Genomic DNA, 20,178 nt, shown 5'->3' on the forward strand with positions numbered 1-20,178 from the left:
AAGTCTATCAAGTAATTTTGGAATCATCCTGGACTCTCTGTCTCTCATATCCTAGATCCAATCCATAAGTAAATCCTGTCAGCTCTACCTTCAGACTACATCCAGATTCTTCTCTCCAATTCTAGTGCCACCACTCCGGTCCCAGCCCCCATCAATTCTCACCTGGCTTACTTCACTACCCTCCTATCTGGTCTTAATGCTTCTACTGTTGCCTCTCATGTATGTTCTCAGTACAGTGACTACAGTATCCTCCTAGATAAGGCAGATCACACGACTTATTCTCAGAAACCTTCAGACTCCTCATTTCAGAGTAAAAGCCAACCTAGGTCCTCAGAAAGTCCTCAAGGACTTCTCCTGTTAACCTCCTAATTCATCCTGCTCAGGCATACTAGCCTTCTTGCTTTTCCATGAACAGATCAAGCTCACTTCTAGACCTTTTCACCCTCTACCTGGAATTCTCTTCCCCATACATATTTGTATGGCTCACCCCTCACCTTCTTTAGGTCTTTGCTCAAGTTCACCTGGTCATCCTTTCTGACCACCGTATTAAAAATAGCACTATTTATCTTTCCCTTCCCTATTTTCCTTCATTACACTTATCACTATCAGATATACTTGCTTCTTTTCTATCATTCTATCTCCGCACGCACACACACCCCACTCCCCCGCCACGTGTATGCTCCATAGAGGAGTACGGGCCTGGTATATCTCAAGTGCTTACACAGTCGTTGGCACATGGTAAATAGTAAATACTTTGTGAGTGAATGAATAAATAAATGAATGAATGAAGTAACAAAAAGATAAGCACCTTTGTCAATGTTCAAAACATTTACTTTGATAATTTAATAATCCATATAACTTTCTGTAATATCCTCTGATTACCTCTCCCCCTTGTGTCTAAATTAAGTTCAAATTATGAAGTAATTTAAAAATGATTTTTAATTGCTTAACAAGTAGAAATACAATCAGTGACAATTATTAAGTAAAACAGTAAACAACCCAATTACGTTTTTTTAAAGGTCACGATGAAATATTCCTTTCCTGTCAAATGAAAAGCTTCAGTTACTCTCTACACTACAAAAGCTTAATAGAATGTCAGTGTACATCACACCTATGTGTGGCACCTCTGGCAAAGACGTGTTGTTTCCTCTTCCCTACATCTGCTTAAGCACTCTTCTTTCTGGAACGTCCTTTCTGCTCCTCACTGCTGAGGAAGCTTCTGCAGATGTCTTGAAGGTCTGGCTTAGTGACTACCTCCTAAAGCCTTGCTTGACCACTTTAACATACAAATTAAAGGTACAATGTGGTCATTTCGGAAAAATGACTGGTAAATTCTCAAAGCGTGAGGTCTACTTAAAAAAAATGCAAGCAGGTAGTACAGAACTGACATCTTAAGAAATAAAAACACAAAATGGTTTCTAATGTGAACTGAAAAAGACTATAGTAATAAAAAAACAGTAATGCTATTTCACACTAAAATATCTAGTTGCAGAGAAAACAAAATTCTAGCCATGATTTTTTTTGTCTTAAAGAAAAACTTATATTTATAGAAAATTTTAAGTTTGGTAAGTAATTACCACTCAAAATTTTAGGGATGACATTTCTGGTCAAATAACATGAAACATATACACAAAAATAGTTTGACAAGCCCTTCTTAGTCTTCTAATTATGTGATATTTTTTATTAGTCACAATGGGGGCCTCAACTTTTAAAAATTACATATGTAACACTAAATGTAGGAAACTGATAATTTAATGAATAACTAAAGTGAAGATACTTCCATATGAAATAAAAATTGTAAAGGGTTAAGGAAGATTACTCCTGAGTAGACTGTCTACATTATTTTTTGAAGAATATTACATTTACACAAATATATATAAAAAAGGACCAACATTATTAAAAATAAGTTTAACTCTATGCAAATATTTTCACGATTCTCTTTCAACAGTAGATAATACAAGTCACATAAAAGTCTAAGCAGGTAAAAGGAATGGAAAAGGTTTCTTTTTAATAATTTCAAAGAAGTTAGGGTTTTGTTGTTTTTTTTTTTTTATTCCAGCAATGTGCTGCTCTAATTAAAGCAGGACTATACATCTGAGTGAAATCCACCAAGAACTCTGCTGGTAAAATTTTTAATCTGTTTCATGATCAGTTTCCATTACTTTCTTCTAATCATCATAGACAAAGATCTCAGAAATATTATATATTATTAGTGCCACGATAAGTGGCATTGACAGAAAAACTGGGGTATGACAGCTTTATTTATATTCATTTTCACTCCTAAAAAAATAAAACAGAATCATCTGTACAGTACAAACAAAATTAAAGAACTACTGCCATTCGGGAAACATATAAACAATAGTCAAGAGCTTTTCTATTTTTTTTAAATTCTTTTAATCTAAATATACGAATTCAATGTTAACTGGGAAACTGTGACACAGAATACATGATTTATATTTGCATTAACATGTATTTTATTCCTCTGTACATTTTTGCAAAATAGCACAAAAATACAAAGCAAATATATTTTCAACATGTAAAAGCAAAAAAGCATGTTTGCAAATACATTTGTACTAGTAGATTTCTGGTCTCCTTTAGAAAACAAACTCAAGAATTCATTATCCTGAGTCTCTTCAAGGTCACTTGACGTTGTACAGTAATATCTTTAATTACATTTCCTCAAGACTTCTTCTAATAGCTTCTTCTAATTCCACATCTGCATTAAAAAACAGAGAATTTTAATATTTAGGGCAGAAAACTAATTAACATGTGCTTTATGTAAGTCTCATCAACTACATCTGTCTTTTCAAGAAGGAAAGGAAATACAAACTGGAGAAACTTAGGATAACTTGGCAGTTTCTCCATCATAAAATTTGCGTATTTTAAAAATGAGAATCTGGATATAATCTCAAACTGAATTATATTATAAATGAGCTTAATGTGTTAAGTAACTTGCAAGTTATTTCCATTTAGGGATGTAGAAAGTCAACTAACTGCTAGAATCACTAACAAGTAATCACTAGATTCAATATTAAAAAAAAAAAAAAAATCTATGCACTTATTTCCAAAAAGACTTGAGGTAATTAAGACTTAAAATAGAAATAGGTATTCACTCACAAGTGGAAGATAAAAACACCACCAACAACAAACACACAGATACAGATTAGATTGGTAAGGGAGGATGGGAGGAGGGCGAAAGGGTCAAGGGGCACATGCGTACAGCGACAGATGGTAATTAGTCCCTGGGTGGTGAATGTGATGTAGTCTACACAGAAACTGAAATACAACGATGTACACCTGAAATTTATATAACGTTATAAACCAATGTTACATCAATAAAGAAAAAAAAGAAAGAAATATGTAAAACCATGAAATGACAAAATCTCACAGGCTATTAAAAGTTTAAAGTTTTCCAGCATCTAAGGCAGAGTGAAACTCATGGCTATATGTCTTCTGAGAAGCATATATTATATACACATATGCACTCATGTAACACTTATTGAATGCCCACTGTACACTAGGCACAGGAATGTAATAGTGAACAAGACAGACATTCTTGGGCTCACAGGTCTTGCTCCATTTTTCTCCCTGAGATGGGTGCTAAAGCCAATAAGGGTGGAATTAGGTGCCAATTTCTTGGCCTTCACTAGCTTCTCAGACCAGAATTATCTCATCCTATCCAGTCTCTCAGAGCCTACTTGGTTCACAGGCGCCAGTGATCCCTCTAAGATGCAGCTGTACCTTCCTCTGAGCTGGGGCACTGGTGTTATGATGTCTGTAATTTAAAATGCTGTCAGTTAACATACACTGTGTGTGAAGTTAAAGCTAGATTCAAGGTCAGTGAGTTGCCCTAAGATGAATTCAAAGGGATGAGGAAATGCAAAGAAAAGCCAAGACGCTCCCAGCAAAGAACAACAAGAATGACAAGACTTGTAAGAGATATGAAAACCTATTATAAAGTTGCAGTAATGAAGAGTGTGGTTGGTACCAGAGCAAGAATAGATGAACAGACCAAAGGAACAGCATAGAGAGCTCAGAAACAGACCCATGCATATATGGAAACTTGATTTATGACAAAAGTGGCACTGCAGAATGGTGGGAAAAGATGGTCTTTTTAATAAATGGCAGTGGGTCACAACTGATAGGCCTATGGACAAACAAAACAGAATTTTACCCCTACCGTATGGAATATATAAAAATAAATTTCAGATTTACTGTATATATGATTGTGAAAGGCAAAATAACAGAGCTTCTAGAAAATACAAGGGAGTATCTTCATGACCTTAGTGTGGGGAAAGATTTATTAAATAGAATTCAAAAAACATTATGGGAAAGAATGCTAATTTAGACTGTATTAAAATTACTTTTTTTTAAAATAATTTTATTTATTTATTTTTCTCCCCAAAGCCCCAGTAGATAGTTGTATGTCATAGCTGCACGTCCTTCTAGTTGCTGTATGTGGGACGCGGCCTCAGCATGGCCGGAGAAGCAGTGTGTCAGTGTGCGCCCGGGATCTGAACCCGGGCTGCCAGCAGCGGAGCGCACACACTTAACCACTAAGCCATGGGGCCGGCCCTAAAATTACTTTTATCCATCAAAAGATACCATTAAATGAGTAAAAAGGCAAACATAGAGTGGGAGAAAATACATGGAACTTGTACCCAGAAAGAACTGAAAGATTTTCAACCCAGAAAAATCAATAAAAAGATGATCCAAAAAAACTGTCAAGAAAAGATTGACAAAAGATTATGTCAAAACGGTCAATAAACATTACTCATCAGAAAAATGTAAATTAAAACCACAAAGAGGGGCCCGTCTGGTGGTGTAGGGGTTAAGTTTGCGCGCTCCGCTTCGGTGGCCCGGGGTTCGCAGGTTCGAATCCCTGGCGTGGACCTACGCACTGCTCATCAAGCCATGCCGTAGCAGGCATCCCACATATAAAGCAGAGGAAGATGGGCACAGATGTTAGCCCAGGGCCAATGTTCCTCAGCAAAAAGAGGAGGACTGGCAACAAATGTTAGCTCAGGGCCAATCTTCCTCATACACACACACAAAAAAAAACCACAAAGAAATACTAGTACATACCCATCACTAGCTGTAATTAAAAAGACTAAATAATTTCAATGATTAGTGAAGATGCAGATCAATGGGAACTCATATACACTACTGGGACAAAAGAAATTGGCACAACCATTTTGGAAAAACAATTTGGCATTACCTACTAAAGTTGAACATAAGCAATTCCACTCCTAGGTATATGTTCCCAGAAATACGGACATATGTGCACCAAGAGACATGTATGAGAACGTTCACAGTAGCATTATTTGTAATAGCCAAAAGGTACAAATCAAATGTCTATAAATAACAGATGAATTATGATATATACATAAAATAGACTATTATACAGGTATTAGAAATGAACAAACCAAAGCTACATGCTAACGCCTGCATAAATCTGTAAAACAATGTTGAATGAAGGCATCCAGACACAAAAGAATATAGACTATGCCTGTGCTGTCCAATATGATGGACACTGACCATAGGTGGCTATTTAAATTAATTAAAACTAAATCAAATTTAAGATTCAGTTCCTCAGTTAAGCCACAATTCAAGTGCTTATTAATAAACACATGACTATTAGAACATTTTCATTATCACTGAAAATTCTACCGGACAGTGATGGTCTAGATGATCCCATTTAGATAAGTTCAAAATCAAGCACTACTAAACCAGTGTTTTACGACATGATAGTGGTTACTGACCTTTGGGAATGAGTGCAGGGGAGGCAGTAGGAAGGAATGCAGGGAACACTTCTGAGGTACTGGTTGTTATGGGTTGAATTGTGTCCCCAAAAAGATATGTCCTAACCCCTGGTACCTCTGAATGTGACCTAATTTGGAAATAGGGTCTTCACAGGTGTAATCAAGTTAAGATGACGTCACTAGGGAGAGCCCTAATCCAACAGGACTGGTGCCCTTATAAGAAGAAAATACCACGTGAAGCAGACAAACAGGAAGAAGATGGCAACATGATGATGGAGGCAGAGACTGGAGTGATACATCTACAAGCCAAGGGATGCCTACAATTGCCAAAAGCTAGGAGAGGGACCACGGCCCTACAGACAGCTTGACTTCTAGAACTGCGAGACAATACATTTCTGTTGTTTTAAGCCACCTAGTCTGTGGTACTTAGTTACAGCAGCCCGAAGAAATTAATACATTGGTGATGTTCTATTTTTTTAACCTGAGGGATGGTTATCTGCTTTGTGATGTTTTGTACAATTTTTGTGTGCATTATACTATACACATATACACACAGAACCAAAATACTGGAGAATACCAGCATGTAAGTTGGGGGAAGATGATCAGAGTCAAAGTGTTCTCCTTTTATTATTGTATAGAGGCAGACAACATGTAGATATACTTTAGTCTTTTAAGTTATATATAAAAAATGTGGTACAATGCAGAGGGAACTACAAAAGAGTAGAAACAAAGTATACAACTTAACAAACCAATTAAAAAAATAAAAAGAGGAAGCTAAGAATGAAATAGCAGAAATAAATATAAAAATATTAATATCTACAGTGAGCTTATATGAATTAAACTTGCCTGTTAAAAGACTCGATAAAAACAAAAAATCAACTAAATGGTTCCACTTTCAATAATAGTGGAGTAGCTTATATTGGATTAACCTTCCCACAGATAACAATTACAAACTCTTTTAAAGCACTGGAGAGCAAAAAAAATCAGGTAGAAAGGGCTCAGAAGTTGATCACTGAAAGAAGCAAATTGCACAAGGTTAAATTTGCAGCTTTATGGATTTTTGCTTTAGGGCATTCCCCAATCCCTATGGAACAAGATGGCAGAACTTCACCCAGAAAGCCAACCTCTTTGTGGCTTGAGGAGCCAAAGACAGAGTTTAGGTCTGTCAGAGAAGCTGGAAAGTGGAGTTGGGGTGGGATGGGGGTGGTCCAAGGGAAAGAAGAAGATCCCAACAAAAACAAGAAAGCAACAGGAAGGGGATCCCCCAAATCCACAAATCCTTGGTTGACTTCTGAACTGTGCACACACAGAAGAGGATCCAAGATTCTCAGTGAAAAGCAACAGTTGAAAAGCTAAAAGTAATTTTAGCTGTTGGCGGCTGTGGAGGAAGCAGAGTTTGGAGGCTGAGTCTAGCAAGTTAACTGCCTACACGGGAAAAAAACAACCAACGTTCCTCAGATGAAGATAACAGAATCCAGAGAATCTGTAATATACATCCACAACATCCAGTATACATCAAAACTCACTTGACTTGCAAAGAAACAAGAAATGTGACCCACAGTCAAGAGGAAGAGTAGTCAATAGAAACTAACCCCCAAGATAATCAAGGTGTTAGAATTAGCAGAAAAGGACTTTAGAAAAGTTATAAACATTTTCAAGGACTTTAAGGAGGAGTCGATAGGAAAACTCAACAAAGATATGAAGAGATATGAAAACTATAAAATAACAACTAAATGGAAATTCTAGAACTGAGAAATACAATATTTGAAAGGGAAAATTCACTAGGTGAGCTTAACACTGGAGGCAGCAGAAAAAAGCATCAATATACTTGAAGGTTGAACAATAGAAGTTATCCAATATGAAGAACAGAGAAAAAAGATTGGGAAAAAAAAGAACAAACCTGAGGATAAATTTAAGCTGCCTAACATATGTATAATTGGAATTCCAAAAGAAAAGAAAAGAAACAGAAAGTGGGGCAAAAAAATTGTGAAGAAATAATAGCTGGAAATTTCTAAAACTGGGAGAAACCTATCAACTTACAGATACAAGGAGCTAAGAAAACTACAACAGGATAAATAACAAAGACAACCACATATAGGGACATTACCAAAAACTGCTAAAATCCAAAGACAAGAAATATTGAAGGCAACAAGAGGAAAAAAAATGACACTTTATATATAGAGGACCAATAATATAAATTATGGTGACTTATGGTAACAAACAATGGAAGCCAGAAGACAATGGAATGACATCTTTAAAGTGCTGAAGGGAAAATATATTAGTCAACCAGAATTCGAAAGCCAGAGAAAATATCCTTCAAAATTAAAGGAAAACTAAAGATATTTTCATATAAACAAAAACAGAATATTCATCACTAACAAAAATGCATTACATTTTGGGGCCAGCCTGGTGACACAGTGGTTAAGTTCATGCACTCCGCTTCGGCACCCCGGGGTTCACAGGTTCAGGTCCTGAGTGTGGACCTACGCATCGCTTATCAAGCCATGCTGTGGCAGGTGCGCCACATATAAAGTAGAGGAAGATGGGCACAGATGTTAGCCCAGGGCAGTCTTCCTCAGCAAAAAAAGAGGAGGATTGGCAACAGATTTTAGCTCAGGGTTAACCTTCCTCACACACACACACACACACACACACACACACACACACACAAATGCATCACATTTTTTAATGGAAGAAAGGAAGTTCTCGAGGCTGAGGAAAAATAACACCAGATGGAAACTCTAATCTACTGGAAAAAATGAAGATCACTGGAAATGGTTAACTATGTAGGTAAATATAAAAGACTATGTATTTCTTCTCCTTCTTTAAAATTCACAGCACTGTTTAAAGCAAAAAATAACATTTTCTTGTAGCGTTTATAACACATGTAGATGTAATACACAAGACAATTATCGCATAGGGCATTGGAGGCAGGAGGTAAACTGACCTATAGTATTGCAAGGTTTCTACATTTTAGATGAAGTGGAGTATGGTAGCACTCAGTATAATGTAAAAAGAAAAATACATATATATTGTAATTTTTAGAGCAACCATAAAAATAGGTGCAAGGGGCTAAAAAGACACTAGATATATTAAAATGGTAAACATTAAATTAATATAAGAGTAAAATGTAAAGATTATAACAATCCAAAAGAAGGCAACAAAGGAGAAACTAAGAGGCAAGAGAGGGAACAAAGAGAAAACAAAATGGCAAACAAGCATCCAACCACGTAAGAAATTACATTAAATGTTAATGGACTGAACAGTCCATTATTAAAAAGTAGAGATTGTTAGAGTAAATCAAAAAGTAAGATGGAGGGGCCGGCCCGGCGGCGCAAGCAGTTAAGTGTGTGTGCTCCGCTGCAGCGGCCCGGGGTACATCAGTTTTGGATCCTAGGTGCGCACCGATGCACTGCTTGTCGAGCCATCCTGTGGTGGCGTCCTATATAAAGCAGAGGAAGATGGGCATGGATGTTAGCTCAGGGCCGATCTTCCTCAGTAAAAAGAGGAAGATCAGAATCAGATGTTAGCTCGGGGCTGATCTTCCTCACACACAAAAAAAGTAACATCGAACTTTATGGTGTCCATATGAGATGTACTTTCAATATAAAAACACACATAGATTGAAAGTAAAAGGATGGAAAAATATATACCATGTAAACATTAAACATAAGATAGCCTGAGTGTATATGCCAACAAATTGGACCTAGAAGAAATGGATAAATTCTTAGACTCATACAACCTCTCAAAACTGAAACAGGAAGAAACAGAGAATCTGAATAGACCAATCACAAGCAAAGAGATTGAAACAGGAATCAAAAACCTCCCCAAAATCAAAAGTCCAGGACCAGATGGCATCTCTGGAGAATTCTACCAAACATTCAAAGAAGAGTTAATACCTATCCTTCTCAAACTATTACAAAAAATTGAAGAAGATGGAATGCTTCCTAACTCATTCTTCGAGGCCAACATCACCCTGATACCAAAACCAGACAAGGATAACACAAAGAAGGAAAATTATAGGTCAATATTACTGATAAACAAAGATGCAAAAATCCTAAACAAAATATTGGCAAATTGAATACAGCAATACATTAGAAGGATCATACACCATGATCAAGTGGGATTTATACCAGGGACACAGGAATGGTTCAACATGCACAAATCAATCAATGTGATATACTACATTAACAAAATGAGGAATAAAAACCACATGATCATCTCCATAGATGCAGAGAAAGCATTTGACAAGATCCAACATCCATTTATGATAAATGGGTATAGAAGGAAAGTACCTTAACATCATAAAGGCCATATACGATAAACCCACAGCCAACATCATACTCAATGGGGAAAAACTGAAAGCCATTCCTGTGAGAACAAGAACAAGACAACAGTGCCCACAGTCGCCACTCGTATTCAACACACTATTGGAGGTTTTTGCCAGACCAATTAGGCAAGAAAAAGAAATAAAAGGTATCAAAATTGGAAAGGAAAAAAAAAAACTCTGTTTGCAGACGACATGATTCTATATATAGAAAACCCTAAGAATCCACCAGAAAACTATCAGAAATAATCAACAACTACAGCAAAGTTGCAAGGTACAAAGTCAACTTACAAAAATCAGGTGCGGGCCGGCCCCGTGGCTTAGCGGTTGGGTGCGCGCGCTCCGCTACTGGCGGCCTGGGTTCAGATCCTGGGCGCGCACTGACGCACCGCTTCTCCAGCCATGCTGAGGCCGCATCCCACATACAGCAACTAGGAAGATGTGCAGCTATGACATACAACTACCTGCTGGGGCTTTGGGGAAAAAAAAGGAGGAGGATTGGCAACAGATGTTAGCTCAGAGCCGGTCTTCCTCAGCAAAAAGAGGGGGATTAGCATGGATGTTAGCTCAGGGCTGATCTTCCTCACAAAAAAAAAAAAAATCAGTTGCATTTCTATACACTAATAACAAACTAGCAGAAAGAGAAGTCAAGAATACAATCCCATTTACAATCGCAACAAAAAGAATAAAATATCTGGAATAAATTCAACCAAGGAGGTGAAAGACCTATACACTGAACACTATAATACATTATTGAAAGAAATCGAAGAAGATGTAAAGAAATGGAAAGATACCCCATGCACATGGATTGGAAGAATAAGCATAGTTAAAATGTCCATACTACCTAAAGCAATCTACAGATTCAATGCAATCCCAATCAGAATCCCAATGACATTCTTCACGAAAATAGAACAAAGAACCCTAAAATTTATATGGACCAACAAAAGACCCTCAATAGCCAAAGCAATCCTGAGAAAAAAGAACCAAGCTGGAGGCATCACAATCCCTGACTCTGAAATATACTACAAAGCTACAGTAATCAAAACAGCATGGTACTGGCAGAAAAACAGACACACAGACCAATGGAACAGAACTGAAAGCCCAGAAATAAAACCACACATCTATGGACAGCTAATCTTCAACAAAGGAGCCAAGAACATACAATCGAGAAACGAAAGTTGCTTCAAGAAATGGTGTTGAGAAAATTGGACAGCCACATGCGAAATAATGTAGACCATTATCTTATACTATACATAAAAATTAACTCAAAATGGATTAAAGACTTGAATGTAAGACTTGAAACCATAAAACTCCTAGAAGAAAATATAGGCAGTACACTCGGTCTTAGCAGCATCTTTTTGAATACCATGTCTACTCAGGCAAGGGAAACAAAAGAATAAATGAACAAATGGGACTACATCAGACTAAAGAGCTTCTGCAAGGCAAAGGAAATCATGAACAAAATGAAAAAAACAACCCACCAACTAGAAGAAAATACTTGCAAAACATATATCCAACAAGAGTTAATTTCCAAAATATATAAAGAATTCATACAGCTCAAGAACAAAAAAATAAAACTGATTAAAAAAATGGGCAGAGGATATGAACAGACATTTTTCCAGAGGATATACAGTTTGCCAACAGGCATATGAAAAGATGTTCAATGTCACTAATTTTTAGGGAAATGCAAATCAAAACTACAATGAGATATCACCTTATACCAGTTAGAATGGGTATAATCACCAAGACAAAAAATAACAAATGTTGGAGAGGATGTGGAGTAAAGGGAACCCTCATACACTGTTGGTGGGAGTGCAGACTGGTGTAGCCTCTGTGGAAAACAGTATGGAGATTCCTCAAAAAATTAAAAATAGAAATACCATAAGACCCAGTTATCCCACTACTGGGTATTTATCCAAAGAACATGAAATCAACTATACAAAGAGATTTATGCACCCCTATGTTCATTGCAGCATCATTCACAATAGCCAAGATGTGGAAGCAACCTACGTGCCCATCAACTGATGAATGGATAAAGATGTGGTGTGTATATATATATGTGCAACGGAATACTGCTCAGCCATAAAAAAGGCCAAAATCATCCCTTTTGCAACAACATGTATAGACCTTGAGAGTATTATGTTAAGCAAAATAAGCCAAAGATGAATGCCATATGATTCCACCCATATGTGGAAGATAAACACATGGATAAAGAGAACAGGCTAGTGGTTACAGAGGGAAAGGGGTTGGGGGATAGGCGAAAGGGGTAAATGGGCACATATGTATGGTGATGAATAGAAACTAGACTATTGGTGGTGAGCACAATGCAGTCCATACAGCAACTGATATATAATAATGTAGACCTGAAATTACACAATGTTATAAACCAATATGACCTCCTAAAATACTTAAAAAATAAAAAGAAGGCTTGAGTGGCTACATTAAAATCAGATAAAAAAGATTTCATGATAAAAGGTATTAACAGAGATAAAGAATATTTCATAATGATCAATGGGCCAGTTCATTAGGAAGACACATCAGAGGGCCGGCCCCGTGGCTTAGCGGTTAAGTGCACATGCTCCACTGCTGGCGGCCCGGGTTCGGATCCCGGGCGCGCACCGACGCAGCACTTCTCCGGCCATGCTGAGGCCATGTCCCACATACAGCAACTAGAAGGATGTGCAGCTATGACATACAACTATCTACTGGGGCTTTGGGGGGGAAAATAAATAAATAAATAAAATTATATATATTAAAAAAAGAGGAACTTAAAAAAAAAAAGGAAGACATCAGAAATATATATGCAATTAAAAATAGAAATTCAAAATACAAAAGTATAAACTAACAAAACTAAAGAGAAAAAATAAACCCACAATCATTGATGAAGAGTTCATTGTCCCTACTGCAGTAATCAATAGACCAACCAGATAAAAAAATCAGAAAGGATAAAGAAGATCTGATATTATCAACCATGTTGACCTAATTGATATTTACAAAGTATTTTACCCAATAAATAGAGAAAACACATTCTTTATTTTTATTTTCTTGTGAGAAGATTAGTCCTGAGATAACATCTGTCGCCAATCCTCCTCTTTTTGCTGAGGAAGATTGGCCCTGAGCTAACATCTGTGCCCATTTTCTTCTATTTTACGTGGGATGCCTGCCACAGTATGGCTTGATAAGCAGTGCGTAGGTGTGCACCCAGGATCCAAACCTGTGAACCCTAGGCCACCAAAGCAGAGTGCATGAACTTAACCACTATGCCACCGGGCCAGTCCCAGAAAACACGTTTTTTTCAAGTGCATATGGAATGTTCACCAAGACAGATCACATATTGGGCCACAAAAATCTCAATAAATTTCAAAAGATTTAAATTTTACAGAATATATTCTCTTACAACAACAAAATAAAATTAGAAATGAATAATAAAACATTCAAATATTTGGAAATTAAACAATGTACTTCTAAAAAGCCAACAGGTCAGAGAAGAAAGTACAAAGAAAATTAGAAAATATTTCAAACTGATTGACAGCAAAAATACAAGATATGAAAATTTGTGGAACACAGCAAAAGTAGAGGGTTGACTATAGTTTGTGAACAGAATCCAGTCCACGGCAATTTTTATAAATAAGCTTTTATTGGGCACACCCACACTCATGTGCTTATGTATTATGTGTGGCTGCTGGCACGCTATAGAGCAGAGTTGAGTAATCCTAACAGAAACCATAGGACCCACAAAGCCTCAAATATTCACTACCTGGTGTTTTATAGAAAAAGCTTGCTTAGAGTAAAATATATACTTTTACATGTTTATATTAAAAAACAAGAAAAGCTTTAAGTTAACAATCTAAGTGTCACACTAAGAAGCTATAAAAGATCAGCAAATTAAACCCAAAGTAGAAGGAAGGAAATAATAAAGAGCAGAAATCAATGAAATTGAAAGCAGACTAAAAAGAGAGAAATTATCAACTACAAAAAGTTCATTCCTTGAAAAGATCAAATAAATTGATAAACTTCTAGTGAGACTAATCAAGAAGAGAGAAAAACAGGGGCAGGTCCTACAGAGTAGTGGTTAAGTTTGGTGCATTCCGCTTTGGCAAGCCCCGGTTCAGGGGTTCGGATCCCAGGCACAGGCCTACAGCACTCATCAACCACACTGTGGCAGTGACCCACATATAAAGTAGAGGAAGACTGGTACAGATGTTAGCTCAGGGTTAATCTTCCTCAAGCAAAAACCGAGTAAGGTTGGCAATGAATGCTACCTCAGGGCTAATCTTCCTCAGCCAAAAAAAAAAAAAAAAAAAAAAAGATTAGAGAAAAACAAAAATTACCAGTATCAGGAACAAATGAGATATTACCACAGATCATACAGGAAAAAAAAAATACATAATAACGGAATATTATTATGAACTTCACATTGGTACATTTGACAATCTAGGTAAAATGAGCAAACGACTTTAAAAACACAATTCTCCAAAACTGACACAAAAAGAAACAAAACCCAAATACTTATATATATTAAAGAAAATGAATTTATTATCAAAAGACTTCCCAGAAAGAAAACTCCAGGCCCAGAGAGTCTTACTAGTGAATTCTCTGAAATATTTAAAGAAGAAATAAAATCAGTCTTGGAGTGAATTCAACAAAATGGTGGAGTAGGCAACTCCTGTCCTTCCACAGAAATAAGTTAACACAAGCAGAAACCATCAGAAACAACTTTGTCAAAAGTCTGAAAAACATTCAAAGGTTCACAGCAACCAAGCAAACACTGAATCAAGAAAAAGAAAATATAAAAACAGTAGGAAAGCCTTGTGGTATTTTTACTTGCCCTTTCCCCATCACCTCCCTGATTCGGCAGCAGTCTTGAAGGCAGGAGCCCATATTGCTAGTATGGGACCCTGGTCCACATGGAGCAGAGCAGAACTACAAATTATTGTGTTGGTCTGTTCTAATCTGTCTGGGGGCTACCCTAAAGACTGACACAAAGCATTTGTTTCTGTTTTGCCTAGCTTGGAACCCACTCAGGAAAGAAAGGCAGCAGCATTGGTCAAAAACATTGTAAGGCAAACAAAAAACCTACAGACTGGGGCAAAAGATTATGGTTGAAACATATAATAGACTGCCTAATTCCTGGGAAGAAAAGCCATGAAGAGAATTTCTTTGGGAAAGTAGAACATTCAAAAGCATCTATGTGGGGCCAGCCCTGATGGCCTAGTAGTTAGAGTCTGGCACGCTCCACTTTGGGGGCCTGGGTTCAGTTCCCAGCTCACATACAGAAAAGAAAAAAAAAAAAAAAAAAAAGAGGAAGATTGGCATCAGATGTTAGCTCAGGGTGTATCTTCCTCAGCAAAGAAAAAAAAAGGCATCTATGTGTGCTAGAGAATTCAGAAAGCCATGCACACGCCCAGGACAGGATGCACGCTCAGAAAATACCTGAGACGTCTCTAAGCTTTCACCACTGGCTGTTCTGTAGGCTCAGTGCTAGCCTAGCTAAATGTTGAGGGCCCCAGTACACAGACCATCTGCAAAGACTGGGAGAGGTTGTTTTTTTTGTTTTTTTTTAGCTCATAGTATTTAAGGAAGTCTCTGTCAAAACACTAGCTCAACACAAGCTAAAGGAACAGACCTCAGTGACCAGACATGACGAGGACTATAGTTTTTACAAAAATAGTTTGGAAAAGTAACTAAACAAAAGGACAACTGAAGCCTTCAACAATCAAGAACAGCAAACTCTGGGGAAGAGACAGAATCTGATTTCCAGAGGTACTGCACTATGATATTTGCATAGCTAGTTTTCAACAAAAACACAATGAATATACAGAAACATGAAAGTATGGCACATTGAAAGGAAAAATATTGAGTTAAATAGTCCCTGAGGAAGCCTAGACATTGGACTCACTAGACAAAGACTTTAAACCAACTGTCTTAAATACGTTCTAAGAGCAAAAGTAAACCATGAACAAAGAACTAAAGGAAACCAGGAAAACAATATACGAACAAAATAAAAATACCGATAAAGAGATAGAAATTATGAAATGCCACCAAACAGAAATTCTGCCACTGAAAAGTGCAACTAAAATGAAAAGTTAATTACAGGAGTTTAACAAATTTAAGCAGATAGAAAAAAGAATCAACAAACTTGAAGATAGCACAATTTATCCAGTTGGAAGAACAAAGAAAAATGAAGAAAAGCAAGCAGAGCCTAAGGGACCTGAGGGGGACCATCAAATGGACTAAGACACATATTATGGGAGTCTCAGAAGGAGAAGGGGCAGAAAAAATATTTGAAGAATAATGGCTGAAAAATGTCCCAAATGTGATGAAAGATACATGAAGCTCAACAATCTCCAGGCGAGAGAACCTCAAAGAGATCTACGCTGAGACACATTATAGTCAAACTGTCAAAAGCCAAAACAACAAAAGCAGCAAGAGAGAAGCAACTCATCACATATAAAAGATTCTCAATAAGATTAATAGCTTATTTCTCTCCAAAAACCACGGAGGTCAGAAGGCAGTGAGATGACATATTTCAAGTGCTGAAAGAAAAAAAATACTGTCAATCAAGAATTCTATACCCAGAGAAACTATTCATCAAGAATGGAGGAGAAATTAAGACATTCTCAAATAAACAAAAGCTAAGGGAGTTTCTTACTAGTAGACCTGCCCTACAAGAAATGCTAAAGAGACTCCTTCAGGTTGAAATGAAAGGACATTAGACAGTAACTCAAAGAACATGAAGAAATATGAATGTGAAGAAATAAAGAACATTTGCGGGAAGGATGTCTCTGTTTTTCTTTTATATGGCTAAGTCTATGTTTCTCTTACTCTCCTTTGTCTTGTCCTTAATTTCATTTTCTTTGAAGGAGAGGTAATTATGGCAGTACTAGGAGTTAGAAGACCTATACACAAATCATGCCGCAGTCATTTTGAGGCTGTGAATCGGGAGGCAAATTACTTAATGTTTAGAAAACTAAGTTTTTACATAAAATGAGAGAATATTCTGACTCTCACAAGTTATGATTAAGAGCAGCTTTGAAAATATTAGATTTTTCATAAACATTAACTAAAGTAAAAAATGACCATACTAATCTCTCTTACCCTTTGTTTTTTAAACTGGCCACAATATGGAGTTTTACTGTTTACATTATACTATAATATTAACAATTATATTGATTGCTATTAATTAAAGGAACTCTAAGGCAAACTGCTGACATTTATGGAAAGATGGTTTTGCAATGGCAACCATCCACATAATGCTGCCCTCTTTTCTTTCCTAGTGATTTGAGTCACAATACCTGCTAAGTAGGCATAACCTCCAGAGCAGATCTTAGATGCAGGTAACAGTGAATAATGATAATGATGATGATCAAAATCACAATAACAGCAGCAGCAACCAATACCTACACTGCTTCTTATCTGCCAGGTTATTCTAGTAAGATAGGTACACTAGTATTCCCATTTTTAAAATGAGAAAAGTGACACACAGTGAAGTTAAGTGACTTGCCCAATAGTACAACTTGTAAGTGGCAGAGCTGAGTTTTAATCCAGGCAGTCCAAATCCAAAGTCTACACTATTCACCTCTACGCTATGTGGACTCTAGTTCCCCTGTCTGGTATATAAAATAATTTACATGGGATCTTTACAATTGGCCTGGATAGTCACAGTCTGATTCGTCTACAGAGAACAACAAAGAATGAGACAAATCACGGTGGAGGAAAGGGGGATGAATAGGAAAACTGCCTTTTCCCCAAGGCAAAAGACCACAAGCAAATTTATCCTGCCTTTTGCCACCATTTGTCAGGCATTTACAGTGTTGTGTTGGGAAGGGAAGAAATAAGAAGAAAGTTGAGAAGTTAAACTTTTTTGAGTTTTGCTACCAGGTCTGGACTAGACCATCACTTGCCTTCTATGGCACAAGGTCAAGAAAATCAGCCACTATTCTCCCAGCCAAATAGCCTCTGTGTTAATTTCCCTTTTCTAGTTATGGGGAGATGGGTCCTGGTAGCTCTAACATGTTTTAGGTTTGTTGTAAGTTTATTAATTCAACAAATAATCATTACTGCCAAACACTGTGCTAGGTGCTACTGAAATAAAGACAAATAAAACATGATCCTCCCCCTCAAGGAGCTCACAGTCTAGTGGGGATGAGAGATGCAGACAGAAATTTTTTAAATCCACTTGGTATGGTACAGAGGGGGCCTAGAGGAGGCAGTGGTTAGTCTTCTCTAAAGATCAAAAATCTAGAAGAGGCACTGACCATACAAAATTGTCTATGAAATGACAATTATATATGGTTCAACCTAAGAGATGATATTTGAGCTAGTTCTTGTTAGGAGAAAAGGAGGGAGGAAAGGAAGGGTATTAGAGGAAAGTGCAAAGGAGTCCATATTCCTTAACTTACATGGAACACTGTGTGCTTCTCACACTTATTTTATATAAAGCATCAGGAAATGAAAAAAAAAAACACCACACACATAACACCCCTCTGATTTTTCTTGGAATTGGAGCATTATGTCCCTACCTCATTTGACAACCAGTTAAAAGTTTAAAGTATCTTTTCCTGACTCCTTTAACAGTAATATTTTTTCCAAACTAAAGAATCACAAAAATGTAAAAACTCTCCAAATCTCCAAACCATAAAATATATTACGTAGATAATAAAATGCTAGAAATTCTGGTACATATTCATTTATTACACATCTCAGATTTCCTGGGTTACTCAGGAGCCCACAAAACTCTGAAGGATTCCCAAGTGTGGTTTTTTAAAAGTTCTAATTTTGTCTGGCATTTTCCATGGGATTAGTCATGGGTAGCAAACAAAGGTTGCAAAGTCTGAACTACTTAGATGCTCAGTGGTGTCTGTCTTTTAATGATATGATAAACAACCCAGCTGGCAGTTTTGTTTAAAACTCATGAAAGTTCTTTCATTTGTTTAACTCATCATTATGCGGCTGCTTAAGCACTGAGCTAGACCTTGCAAGACCATGTTGGAAAAACAAGTTGGTCAAAAAACTTGCTTCCAATTAGGCTGTAGATTTACTGCCAACTTTGTTTAACCAGTGAATTTTGGCTATAAGAGAGAAAGATTAGAGTTTTCTACTACATTGAATGGATGAACCAATTCCACTGCTAGACTCAAATTCCCAAACTCCTAATAGCACAAAGCTCTAGCATGCTCTTAGTCAAACTAATTGCATTATATGAGAGGTCAAGCAAATACACAGAAAACAAATCAGCTGGGCCATTGTGTTTGTGCTTATTTAGCCACATTTCCCTACTTTCTAGTCACCACATTCCCACTCTCAAATCTCCAACAACAAATACAAATTGAAATGTATATTAAGATGCCTACTGTTGTCCTTTAATGTCAAAGATGCCAATATAATAGTTTCAACTTCTTCAATGAAGTTTAAAGTACTTTCTAAAATCTGTTGTTCCATTTTTCCCCATGGTTATTAAAAAGCACAGTCTGTTATGGGAAAACCAAAGTAAAAAATGAGCATATGACACAACCAAATAGTAGTAAGCCATCAAATGATCTGATGTGAAGTAATATAAAAAGTTCTCTTAAACCTACGGAAAGAAATAACTTTTCCTCTAAGAAGGGGGAAAAATTTTTTAATTTATAGAAACAGTCCATTAATATTTAGATGTCAGTGCTTGCTTTCATGGTTCTACTGCATAACTTTTAATATTCTTAATTTAATACTACTCAAAATAAATAAAAATTAGGAAACCAAAATCTCCTAGCCCAGGGGTGAGCAAACTTTTCCTGCAAAGGGTCAGAAAATAATTATTTTAGACTTTTGGGGGGAAAGGAGTCTATACTGTTTGTGTCACAACTACTCAACCTTGCTTTTGTAGTGTGAAAGCAGCAGCACAGACAATTCTTAAATAAAACAGTGTGGCTGTGTTCCAATAAAACTTTATTTATAAAACCAAGTGGTGGACTGGATTTGGTCCAAGGGCCATAATTGGCTGATTCCTGTTCTAGCTTTCTAAAATAGTATTGCCCCTAAATCATCTTACAAGAGAAAATGGACATTACCCTTTAAACAAGGAAATAACTTTTTTTAAACTCAGGGGTA

The 20,178-nt window shown here is 36.7% G+C and overlaps 1 protein-coding gene across 3 annotated transcripts in view; it reads right to left on the reverse strand.

The window, feature by feature from the left end:
• Positions 1-921: 921 nt before the first annotated feature.
• Positions 922-20,178, reverse strand: part of ZNF451 (zinc finger protein 451) — a 92,117-nt gene continuing 72,860 nt past the window's right edge. For 2 of the 3 annotated variants that reach the window (XM_058554096.1, XM_058554095.1), the window contains one exon: positions 922-2,716. In XM_058554096.1, coding sequence (XP_058410079.1) covers positions 2,670-2,716 — 47 coding nt within the window. In that variant the 3' untranslated portion in view covers positions 922-2,669. Of the gene's footprint in view, positions 2,717-17,245; positions 18,290-20,178 lie in introns of those variants that run through there. The other variant, XM_058554099.1, reaches the window with a different exon arrangement.

The sequence above is a fragment of the Diceros bicornis genome, chromosome 14 (genome assembly GCF_020826845.1).
Source record: "Diceros bicornis minor isolate mBicDic1 chromosome 14, mDicBic1.mat.cur, whole genome shotgun sequence".
Taxonomy (NCBI): Eukaryota; Metazoa; Chordata; class Mammalia; order Perissodactyla; family Rhinocerotidae; genus Diceros; species Diceros bicornis.